We start from the raw sequence: 13,357 nt of genomic DNA on the forward strand, positions 1-13,357 counted from the left end.
CAATAACTCTTATTAAGAAAGGGTTGGGTCACGTTTGTGTGCATTGCACTTCTCCTCATTAATATCTATACACTTATGAAGTTTTATGTTGACATTTAAAACAATGGTAGTTTCTGAGATATAGTCCACAAAAGTGTCTAACAGACCCTTGCACTGACAGACGGAGAGACGGACAGACTGACGTACAGACGGATGTATTACGCCAAAAATATATCCCTCCGCCTTTGGTGGAGGAAAATACAATGATACTTTATACACCAGGATTACTCTTTATTACAATTTTATTGTAATTTGAATGTTTCATTATGGTAAATGCAATGCATTGGTAATAAATGTGCGTGCTATTTTGAGCAATGCCATTTAAACTTGTTATAGCCCTGGTGAAATATATTGTATAACAGCTGAACATAAAGTATGTGCAGCTGTTATTTTATCTTGTCACCATGGCTAATACAGGTATAAATGAAATTACTTCAAGTAAAGTATGTAAGATTAAATGCATCTGCAAATGCATTCTCCTATTTAAACCAAAACTTGTCACGGTACTGAAAAATGTACACAACGTCTCACGTAGTTACTGAATACCGTTAGGGCCATCATGGTTACACATTAAAATCCAGAGAGCGACAATGCCATAGTGCGATAGAACAATGGGGACAATGCGATATTACGATGGCGACAATACGATAGTACGATGGCGACAACGCGATAGTACGATGGAGACAATGGGACAACGCGACAGTACGATGACCACAATGCGACAAAACGATGGCCACAGTGCGATAGTACAAGGCAACAATGTGATATTACAATGGCAAAAATGCGACAACGCAAAAGTAGGATGGTAACAATGCGATAGTCATATCGTACTGTCGCCATCGTATTATCTAATTGTCGCCATCGTACTATCGTGTTATTGTACTGTCATTATCGTATAATCGCATTGTCGCCATCGTACTATGGCACTGTTGCCAACGTATTGTCGCACTGACGCATTGTCATCATTGTACTGTCGCGTTGTTTTCTATCGCCATCCAGTACAAAAGCGCACATCGTATTTTTCCCTAGATGGAGCCATTTTTTAAAATACTTTACAGTTCGGCATACCTTAAATCAATACCCATTCTCTAACTTTATAAGAATTTGATTTCATTATAACTGTAACCTCTTTCAAATTACATAAAGTCATCTATTTTTTTTCTGCAATAAGAATAGTTTGTGTACCAGAAGGCGATAGTCAACAATGTGATAGTACGATGGCGATAAGGCGATAATGCGATAGTGCGATAATACGATGACGACAGTGCGACAATACGATGGTGACAGTGCAAATGTACGATGGCGACAGTTCGACAATTTGACAATACAATGGCAACAGTGCGATAGTACGATGGCGACAATACGATAATACGATAACGATAGTGCGATTATTATCGCATTGTCGCCATCGTACAATCGCGTTATCGAATTGTCGCCATCGTACTATCGCATTGTCGCCATCGTACTATCGCACTATCGCATTGTCGTCTTCTAGATTTTAATGTGTAACCACGATGGCCCTAATGGTATTCTGTATGTAGTAATAATTGGCAAGTTGTTACAAAGAAAAATTGGACCCTCGGGCGTTGTGAATCCTGACCAAGTATCATCATTTGAACTCAGTTTGTAAAGCACCACAAAAAGTGTTACATGCCAAATATTAAACTTTGGGCCTTGTGGTTTTTGAGTAAATGATAGTTTTCAATATGATTCTTTATACTGGTGAAATATCTGACACCCTGGTTGCCATAATGCTGGTGGGACTACGTTGACCCCAAGGACATGATTTGATGAAACTAATTAGAGGGACAATGTACAATGTTACAAAGCAACCAAACCTCATCTGAATTTTGTAGTTTCAGATATGTACATTTTTGCTTGTAAAGTCTGTAGTATCAATATTATAATAATATTACAGAAATTCTAAGCTGAAAAGGGGGCATAACTTTTGTAGGTTCAAACATTGAATAATAAACATTGCACATGGACATCTTCATATATGGAATGATCTAGGCAAATTTGAATGTTTTTAGTATAAAATTTTCAGAGAACTTCCCAGGACAATTTTAGTCGAGCCAAAGACAGGCAAACAGACGGACAAACAGACAGGTTTCCATAGCAATTCCTGTCTATAACCCTTTATTTTCTAGTGTAGCTTTTATAACCCAATATCAAGGATATATAAAGGTAGTTTAATAAACTTATGTAAATGCATTTTTGTCCTTTAAAGGTTATATTACAACAATTAATAATTCATTTGCATTACCTGACTAGAAGTTACAAGTGTAGTGTTTGTATGTTCCACGGTCCAAGACAGACCATCACATGACGTTGACAAGCGTGTAGCAAATGTTGACAACATAGGAGCCACTTTACTTGCAAACTGTGAATTGCAGTTATAGTTGTTAGTGGAAAAGTCATAAACAACGGATGTGGTGATGGTGTCATCCGAGCTTTGAATGGCTGGTAAAAAGTAAATAAAACATGGTCTATACATGGTCTATACATGGACTATACATGGTCTATACATGGTCTATACATGATCTATAACTAAATAACTACTCTACATTGCATCTTAATGATATGAGCCCAGCAAGCATTTCTAGATACATCTATTAACATTTTGTAACATATTCTGATGTATGTGTATTCATTTGCTTTTAAGAGCACATTCCTTTATCAATTAGAAACAGCAGAACAAAACATCTCGTAACAATGTGTTTGAGCATAACCAATCAAGGTATGATCATAAATATTTGTAAACTGGAGTAAAACCTCCCTAACTTAAAAAGAACTACTCATGAATACTTGCATATGAACTTTAAGACAAGTTTTAGAGAGACATTATCCATATGATGATTTTTTTCACGAATATACCAGTAAAGTGTTGTAATGTATGTATATAATAATCTAATTTTTGTCAATACCATATGGGAAATAAATCAACAACATGATACTCTAATACAAAGTATCATTCTGAATCAGTTTACAGGAGGGCAATTAATAAAATTGTGATAATTAAGGTATTTTCTTAAATATTGAAATCTGAAGTTCTACATAAAAAATCAAACAAGAGATGTGTTTGTCAGAAACACAATGCCCCCTAAAGCGCCGCTTTTTTGTTGACCTTTGACCTTGAAGGATGACCTTGACCTTTCACCACTCAAGATGTGCAGCTTCATGAGATACACATGCATGCCAAATATCAAGTTGCTATATACAATATTTCAAAAGTTATTGCAAAACTTTAATGTAAGGTTAAAGTTTTGGGACAGAATGACGGAATGACAGACAGAAAAATACAGACAGGCCAAAAACAATATACCCCCGATCATTCGATCCGGGGGCTTAAAAAAATATAGGAGATCTCATATTTTTTATCTATATTTATTTATGTTCAATGAGATCTGGCCGAAAAACCTATTCATACAGCCCACATAAGTGGAATCATATATAACAAGGCTATTGTCAAGCCTTATGGTCCCCGACCGGTTCCAAACAGAAATTCCACCATTTTCAGAATAGTTTTTTATTTGGTTGCCATAGCAGCCACAATTTTTGACGTAAGAACAAAATGAAATGACGTGCATAATGTCCATATTGCCATCTATCCATATTGATAGTTTCATGAAACATATTAAGAATTTTTAAAGTTATCACAGGATCCAGAAAACCACCATTTTCCGCAGTATTTCGATTCTATTTGTTGCCATAGCAACCAGAATTTTTGATGCAGGAACAAAATGAAATGACGTGCATAATGTCCTTATTGCCATCTATCCATGTTTCAAGTTTCATGAAAAAATATTCAGAACTTTTAAGTTATCGCAGGATCCAGAACAGTGTGACAGACCGACTCACAGAAAGACAGTCAGACAGACGCACAGAGCGCAAACCATAAGTCCCCTCCTGTGAAACCGGTAGGGGACAACAAGAGATGTCAGAGGACAGCGCGCTCGACTATTCGAGTGCTTAACAGTATAACGTAAGCCATTATGGAGAGGGGGGTATAATGTGGGTGTGTGGTCATTTAATAGATGATCTTTCAAAAAAAAAGATTTTTTTGGGGGGAGGGGGGGGGGGATTCTGGGGTGAGGCGTGGGGGATAGTTTGGGTGGAGTCCATTGTGGTATGTCAGGTAAGTGTTGTTTTGTCAAAATATAAATCAAATTTGATCTTAAATAAAGAAGTGATGGCAATTTAAGCAAAATTTATTTATTTGACCTTGAGAGTCAAGGTCATTCAAAGGTCAAGGTCAAATTCATCTTGCCAGGTACAGTAACATCATGATAGTAAGAAAATATTAGAAGTTTGAAAGCAATAGCCTTAGTACTTAATAAGTAAAGTGGATCTTAACACAAAATTTAACAAAATATTCAAAGTTACAAAGACAAAAAAGGGCCATAATTCCTACAAAATGCTTGATACAGTTGTCTGCTCTTGTTTATAGGTTGGGGTCATGTTGTTAAAGAATTATGCAAAATATAAAAGCAATATGTCAAAGGGCATTGAAAATATTTGAGGTGGTACGCATACTTTAACATAGAGCTATCAATAATATGCATATTCTAAGTGGACACATGGCCTTAATTCTTATCAAATGCTTGATAGGGTTTTTTGCTCTTGTTTATAGGTTGGGGTCATGTTGGTAAAGAAGTATGCAAAATATAAAAGCAATATGTCAAGGGACATAGGAAATATTTAGGGTGGTACGCAAACTTTAACATTTGCTCGCTCACGGTCACGCCAACGCCGACGCTGAGTGAGTAGAATAGCTCCACTATATATATTTCATAAATAATAGTCGAGCTAAATATGTCAGTACTGTAAATGGAAAATAAAATCAAACCTTTTAAACATTGAAAGCCACTTAATTTTCAAGACAATATTAATCACTCCTACATAAAAATTATTATGTTGTTTAAAAATGTATGTATCTAAAAAACATTCATTTTTGAAGTAACTCAAATCCTACTTAAAAAAAAAAGAAAAACAAGTTGACGTGAATTCACTCACGCAAGCAAAACCTATTTGCAGGATCCACAAAATTATAGTCCCATTCGTTTCCCCCTGAACATGTGAATTTTTTCACCGTGGCACCATCTCCGTAAACATAGCTACTATTACAGGTGGAGGTACATACAAGTGAACCTGTTGCATTTGAGAGGCAGTTTCGCACTGAGTTGTGGTCAGAAAACAGCTGCTCTTTAAAGCACATACCAGCTGGAAAGCAGGAGAAAAATGAGATGATAATATTTAAACATGTGTATAACAATGTCTGTTACATTCAAAATATAAGTTTTACAGCAGAAGTTTTCGCTGGATCACATTCAACTATATTGAATGTTAAGATACTTAAGCAGTCCTTCCAAAATACCGACAGTCCTCTGCATTTTTCCGATTAAGCGAATAACACACTACATCATTTCTATATCCGTGTTTTGGTTCCTGTTATATTTGATTACTTTGTTAGCAAGCAGGAATTAAACAAAGGTCATTTATCAAATAAACAAACACATAAACAAATATATAATTAAATTATTAAATTGCTATTAATGGAATAAATTTAGTGAAGCTCATTAAGTTGCATTATATGTAAGCAAAATTTATTAATATCGATATTATCTAGTATATTAACAAAATATAATTTTACTTTTCTTTCAATCTAATTTTTGTCTTTCTTCATCATTTTTCGTTTTTGGTCCAGAAAATCTGAAATGATCAGTTTGGGCCGGCAGAGACTGCATGATTATAGGCCCTACTGGACGGCAATTAAATAACTTTAGGAAGGACTGCTTGAATATGAATGTTTGAAAAAATGAGATTTTAATCTTTTCAAACTAAAGCCCACTTCAAAGGAAAAAGAAAACTACATACCTACACTAAGAATATATTCAAACTACAGCCCACGTCAATGGATACATTCTAAGTACAGCCCATAGCCCATCTCAAAGAATACATAAAAAACTACAGCCCAGATTAAAGGATATCTTCTAATCACAGCACATCTTAAAGGTTATATTCAAACTACAACCAACTTAAAAGGATACCTTCATACCACAACCCACCTCAAAGAACATTCGAACTACAGCCCATATCAAAGGATACATTAAAACTTCACCCCATCTACCGGTAAATGGATACATACAAACTACAGTTGACTTCAAAGGATACATTCAAACAACAGCATATTTCAAAGGATACATTCAAACAGCAGTCCACCTAACGTAATACATTTTAACTTAAGCCCATCTCAAAGGATACATTTAAATTACAGCCCAGCTCAAATGATACATTCAAACTACAGCACTTTTCATAGAAAACATTCAAACGACAGCCAACTTCAAAGAAGATATTCAAACTACAGCCCATCTGAAAGGATACATTCAAACTACAGCCCACCTAAAAGGATACATTCAAACTTTAGCCCACTTCAAAGGAAACATTCAAACTACAGCCCATCTCAAAGGATACATTCAAACTACAGCCCACTTCAATGGATACATTAAACCTTCAGCCCATCTCTAATGATACTTGCAAACTACAGTCACATCTCAAATGATAAATTAAAATAACAGCTTATCTTAAAGGATACATTCAAACTTCAACCCACTTTAAAGGATACATTCAATCAACAGTCCATCTCAAATAATACATTCATACTACCACCCACTTTGAAGGATACACTAAAACTACAGCCCATCTCAAAGAAAACCTTCAACATACAACCCATCTTTAATGATACATTTAAACTACAGTCCATCTCAAAGGATATTTGCAAACAATTATCCATCTCAAAGGATACATTCAAACTACAGCCCATGTCAAAGGATACATTCAAACTACAGCTGACTTCAAAGAATACATTCAAACTATAGCTCACTTCAAAAGATACATTCAAACACAGCCTATCTCAAAGAATGCATTCAAACTACTGCCCATCTCAAAAGATATATTCAAATTAAATCCGATTTCAAAGGAAACAGTCAAATTTTAACTCACCTCAAACAATACATACAAGCTATAGCCCACTTTAAAGGATATTTTAAAACTACAGTCCAACACAAAGAATACATTACGTACAGCCCAAATCAATTGATACATTCAAACTACAGCCCATATCAAATTATGCATTCAAACTACAGCCCAGCTCAAAGGATACATTCAAAGTACAGTCCATCTCAAAGAAACCTTCAGACTACAGTCCATCTGAAAAGCTGCATTCAAACTACAGCCCACCTCAAAGGATACATTAAAACTAAAGCCCACCTCAAAGGCTACATTCAAACTTCAGCCCACATGAAAGGATACATTCAAACTACAACCCTTCTTACAGGATACATTTAAACTACAGCCATCTCACAGGACACATTCAAACTACAGCCTATCTCGAAGGATACATTCAAACTACAGCCCATCTTAAAGGATACACTCAAACTACAGTCCATTTCAAAGGGTATATTCAGAGTACAGCCCACCTTATTAAAGGCTGCATTCAAACTATGGCCCACCTGAAAGGCTGCATTCAAACTACAGCCCATCTGAAAGGCTGCATTCAAACTACAGCCAATCTCAAAGGGTACATTCAAACTAACATCCACCTGAAAGGCTGAATTCAAACTACAGTCCATCTCAAAGAATATATTCAGACTACAGCCCACGTTTAAGGGAAAGGCTGCATTCAAATTACAGCCCACCTCAAAGGATACATTCAAACTACAGCCCACCTCAAAGGATACATTCAAACTTCAGCCCACATGAAAGGCTGCATTCAAACTACAGTCCATCTCAAAGAATGCATTGAAACCACAGTCAACCTCAAAAGTTACGAAAACACCCAAAAAGGGTTAAATATATAAGTAACAAGGGCTGTAAAACATGCATGCCCCCCATATGGGCTGTCCGTTGTACTGGCAGCCATTGTGTGACTACGACTTTTGTCACTGTGACCTTGACCTTTGACCAAGTGACCTGAAAATCAATAGGGGTCATGTGCAAGTCACGATCAATGTACCTATGAAGTGTCATGATCCTAGGCAAAAGCGTTCTTGAGTTATCATCCGAAAATCATTTTACTATTTCGGGTCACCGTGACCTTGACCTTTGACCTTGTGACCTCAAAATCAATAGGGGTCATCTGCGAGTCATGATCAATCTACCTATGAAGTTTCATGGTCCTAGGCATATGCGTTCTTGAGTTATCATCCGAAAATCATTTTACTATTTCGGGTCACCGTGACCTTGACCTTTGACCTAGTGACCTCAAAATCAATAGGGGTCATCTGCGAGTCATGATCAATCTACCTATAAAGTTTCATGATCCTAGGCATATGCGTTCTTGAATCATCATCCGAAAATCATTTTATTATTTCGGGTCACCGTGACCTTGACCTTTGAACTAGTGACCTCAAAATCAATAGGGGTCATCTGCCAGTCATGATCAATCTACCCATGAAGTTTCATGATCCTAGGCGTTTGCGTTCTTGAGTTATCATCCGAAAACCATTTTACTATTTCGGGTCACCGTGACCTTGACCTTTGACCTAGTGACCTCAAAATCAATAGGGGTCATCTGCGAGTAGGGCTGTCACGATTCACCGGTATACCGGTATATCAGGGTGCATGTCGTGAAAAAAATCGCACCGCGGTACGGCGTTGCCGCACCGGTTTTTTTAATATTATTATATTAGCACATATATAAATACATTACATAATTATTTTGATATAGATATCGTTTTGGAAAATGTAGAAGCGGTTCAAAAGGGCTAAATAAATAATCCGTTAATATCCAGGTCAAGCAAGCGCTTCCACTTGTAGATGTTTAACTTTCACGTTTAAAATACGGCGATGTATGGGTCCGTACCTTTTTTGGGATTAGGGACAGATTTCCTTTGCAAATAAGTTCATAATTTTCCAAAAGATGTTTATTTTATTTCTTCTTTTCTTTCTTTAGTATATCGATCGTTCAAAGCATGGCACTTTCGAATCATGTTATCTTAAGATTCTGAAAGTCGAGGAAGAGTCAGAACGCTACGGATTTTCAATACTGGGCCCGCTGACTCCGCATTTCGAACATGCCCTTGAAGCGTTCGATCTACACAGATCGTAGTCACAGCTATTGTAAACAACACGGCGGACATTTTAGAAAAAGACGCGAACAATGACAATGACTACTTCTTTCAAGTTTATTACAGTTTCTTTTACAGTTTCTAGTCATACTATGATATCAGTGTTTTCTGATTATTGAGTTTAATTAAGTTTGTAAAATTGTAATTCTGCTGTTTTCTTCACAGATACATATATTGTAAAATATCGCGGTACGTACCGCGATACAGTGTTGCCGTACCACGATATGCCGCGGTACGCTCGCGGCGTATCGTGACAGCCCTATCTGCGAGTCATGATCAATCTACCCATGAAGTTTCATGATCCTAAGCGTATGCGTTCTTGAGTAATCATCCGGAAACCATTTTACTATTTCGGGTCACCGTGACCTTGACCTTTGACCTAGTGACCTCAAAATCAATAGGGGTCATCTGCGAGTCATGATCAATGTACCTATGAAGTTTCATGATCCTAAGCGTATGCGTTCTTGAGTAATCATCCGGAAACCATTTTACTATTTCGGGTCACCGTGACCTTGACCTTTGACCTAGTGACCTCAAAATCAATAGGGGTCATCTGCGAGTCATGATCAATGTACCTATGAAGTTTCATGATCCTAGGCCCAAGCGTTCTTGAGTTATCGTCTGACAACCACCTGGTGGACCGACCGACCGACCGACCTACCGACCGACCGACCGACATGAGCAAAGCAATATACCCCCTCTTCTTCGAAGGGGGGCATAAAAATAAAATACATAGAAGTACACAGATTAGATTGAAATAGCCATGGATTTGGTTTAAGTTTTTACTCTTACCAACAAAATTCACGAGGAATTTGCAGTGTGAGTCAACATTTACGTTAGGACCGCTAGTAAATCGTGCTGTAGCAGTGACTTCCTGGGATGTTCCAATATTTGCCACTGTGCCCGTGACAACTGAGGGGCTGAAACTCAGACGTGTATTGTGATGGGGCATGTCAGTCACTGTTATCCAGTCTGATACATTGACACTCACTCCATTTTGATCGGTCACAGTAACTGTTTTCACTTGAGGGCATGTGATGTTTGGCTTTACGCTTTTATCTACAAGATAATGAATATCACTTAAATGTACAGAACTATCTGAGCACACCAGACACACATTTGGTACAAACAAACTCTTAGCACTTATAACAAAGCTGTAATAAACACATGAACAAATATTCATCAGTTTTTACACAGCACTGGAAACTGGCACATTTGTTTATGACCAATAGAAACATACATGTTCTATGAGTTCACATTGAAATTGACAAAGTTCCAGGTAATGTATTACATAAATGAATAAAGTTATTCAAGTAATTATGTTTTTAAAGTCTTTCTATAAATAATATGTATGTTCCAGGTAATGTATTACATAAATTAATAAAGTTATTCAAGTAATTTTTTTTTTAAGTATTTCTGTAAATAATATGTATCATTTCAATGGCATTTCAATATTTACCGTATACATTAAACGTGTAGGAGCATGTCTCTGTATTCCCATCATAGTCTGTCGCTATGAAGCTCATGTTGATCTGGCTGCTTGATGGACTCAATACATCCCCTGAGCGGAGAGAACTCCCAGCGCGGTTGAAAATTTTGATGCCATAGTTATCAGTGAAGTTAGGGGTCATAAAGTTCACAGTGCCCATAGCATAAAAATAGTCAGAGCTGTAATTTGGGCACATGGTGACTTTGGGTTTCTCGGTATCTAAGGAAAAAACATACACATTGTCCACCATTTGCAACATACAGTATTCTTAGTTCGGACAAATACCTATGATATCACATTTCTTAATAAGGAATAGCAATACAATTCTAAGTTGAAAAAAGGAGCATTACTTTCTTAATTTTTAACACACTTAATATGTCAAAAATCATGCATTAAAAACTTTATATCACAAGGACGAAGTAAGCATGCATGATTGAATATTGTATATTAACAGGTGAAGGGGAACTCATTTGCGGATGTTTGTGTCTTCGAACATGCAAACAGACAGATGGACAGAAAGACATCCATGCAGTTTCAAATATTTCCCTGACCTGCCCACTCAATTTGTAAATTGGGGTACACTAACAACACGAAAACATGATACTGAATACTCCAGATACATTTGCTACCCTTTACAAACACCCAGTAATGCCAAGATTAAATTTGCACTTCCATTTTCTTGTAGTATTTGAACCTACATGTACATACAAACCTACCTGTATATGTAACGGATTTTTTTGCACTTAATTATTTAAATGCATTGCACAAAAGGTTTAAAACAAATATTAATACTGATTTAGGGGCAAAAAGTAATTGTTGAATCATCATCAAGATACGCAACTCCATTTATTTGTTTCTTTGAATAAACAAGAGATGTGTTAGTCAGAAACACAATGCCCCCTAAAGCGCCGCTTTTTTTTGGACCTTTGACCTTGAAGGATGACCTTGACCTTTCACCACTCAAAATGTGCAGCTCCATGAGATACACATGCATGCCAAATATCAAGTTGCTATGTTCAATATTGCAAAAGTTATTGCAAAACTTTACTGTACAGTTAAGTTTTGGGACAGAATGACAGACAGAAAGACAGACAGGCAAAAACCAATATACCCCCGATCTATTGATCCGGGGGCATAAAAAGAAAAGAAAGAGTTTTGGAACTGTTGAGGTGTTCTTGTTGATATGCTTGAAGGCCCATGTGCTATGATAAGGTTTCTCTCCTGCTGATGCAGCTGAAGTTTCACTTGAATGCAAGAAATTACGAAAGCAGAGTTGGCGATATGTTTATTACAATGAGGTTAATAATCATACAATTCAAGCATGAATACCTTGACAGGATGGGGGATTGCTGGTCAAGTTGTAACTCCACACTGCAGAACCAGAACCAGCATCATACTGACAGGTATAGTTCTGTGGCCCTGTTGGTTCAAACCCACTCCTAGTACACCTGTAGCTTAACTTGGCTCCGATCTCATAACTAGTTGCCAACTGAGTCATGCCTCCAGGAGTGCCGGGGTCGGAACACATCATACCTGAAATATATAACTTGTTAACTTAGTAATATCATTCACAAAATGGTTTGTTCGACATAATGTCTACAAACTATGTTCAAAAGGGTAATCAGTTTAGGGGTTTGGTATGTCCATTCAATGTAACTATATATATCTGACAGGGTGACAGTAAATTTGTCAACTTGAGGAAATACTGTCAACCGAGGCAAAGCCAAGGTTGACAGTATTTTTCCAAAAGTTGACAAATTTACTGTCACCCTGTCAGACATGTAATATTTATTTTATTATACCGAACAAACTATTCAAACATGAACAATTTATATGAACCATGAACAATTTTAATATTCAATAATTGTATTTAATTTCAGCAATAAAAAACCATTAATATGTTGAATGGTTCAGATTTTCGGGCCGAGCAAAATGAACTTCGCTTTATTTGGCACAGACCTAGTAATCGATTTATCCCATCAATTTTCTTAGTCCTCAATTATTTCCTAAAAAATATATTACCGAACCAGCTTTCCGTATTTTATTTTCATCACTTGATTACGAAATTTATGACGTACTCGTTTGACGTCATTTCGGTGACGAAACATTTGGGGACAACAATATGGACGTGGTGTTTTTTTTTAACAGTAAAATATTTGTTTAAAGCATCGAACGAATCCAAAACGTATTTCGGATTGAGTGTTTGTCATGCATAACACCTTAAGAACAGACACTGGAAGTGTATATCGTTGTAATTTTATTGTTAATTGCATTGAATTAAAGTTGCCATTGAGGTAAGCGTGTCGTTTATACTAAATTGAATTTTTTTATGACTCCTGTCAAAGCTTAAATTAATCTATTTTCAGCTGCAATCGATATTTTAAGGGAAACACTATTTTCCATTTTCATGGATTTCCATTGGCTGTTTCGATTGGCTGTTTCGGCTATGGAAAATTACTGCCATAGCCGTGAAAGAACGATTATGGAAGGATTAGTTTTATAAGCCGAGAAAGACGTCGGAGGACTAAAAGATAAAAAGTAAATAGTAAAAAGATAAATTCATTCTAAAATACGAATGAAATGATATTCACTGTTACTAGTCTTTTATCTGCAATGGTCGAATATGGATGTGTATGGTGTACTTAATAAACTACACGTATGGTTTATAAGTTTAATGTGCATCCATAATAAATATATAATC

General features: G+C 36.5%; 1 protein-coding gene across 1 annotated transcript in view; it reads right to left on the reverse strand.

The window, feature by feature from the left end:
• Positions 1-518: 518 nt before the first annotated feature.
• LOC127847967 (CUB and sushi domain-containing protein 1-like) overlaps positions 519-13,357 on the reverse strand; it is a 65,339-nt gene continuing 52,500 nt past the window's right edge. The window contains exons 20-25 of the mRNA XM_052380219.1: positions 11,986-12,189; positions 10,627-10,875; positions 9,960-10,226; positions 5,056-5,262; positions 2,306-2,502; positions 519-545 (exon numbers count right to left, since the gene is read on the reverse strand). Of these exons, the coding sequence (XP_052236179.1) occupies positions 519-545; positions 2,306-2,502; positions 5,056-5,262; positions 9,960-10,226; positions 10,627-10,875; positions 11,986-12,189 (1,151 nt within the window). The remainder of the gene's footprint in view (positions 546-2,305; positions 2,503-5,055; positions 5,263-9,959; positions 10,227-10,626; positions 10,876-11,985; positions 12,190-13,357) is intronic.

Source organism: Dreissena polymorpha, chromosome 10 (assembly GCF_020536995.1).
Source record: "Dreissena polymorpha isolate Duluth1 chromosome 10, UMN_Dpol_1.0, whole genome shotgun sequence".
In the NCBI taxonomy this organism is placed as follows: domain Eukaryota; kingdom Metazoa; phylum Mollusca; class Bivalvia; order Myida; family Dreissenidae; genus Dreissena; species Dreissena polymorpha.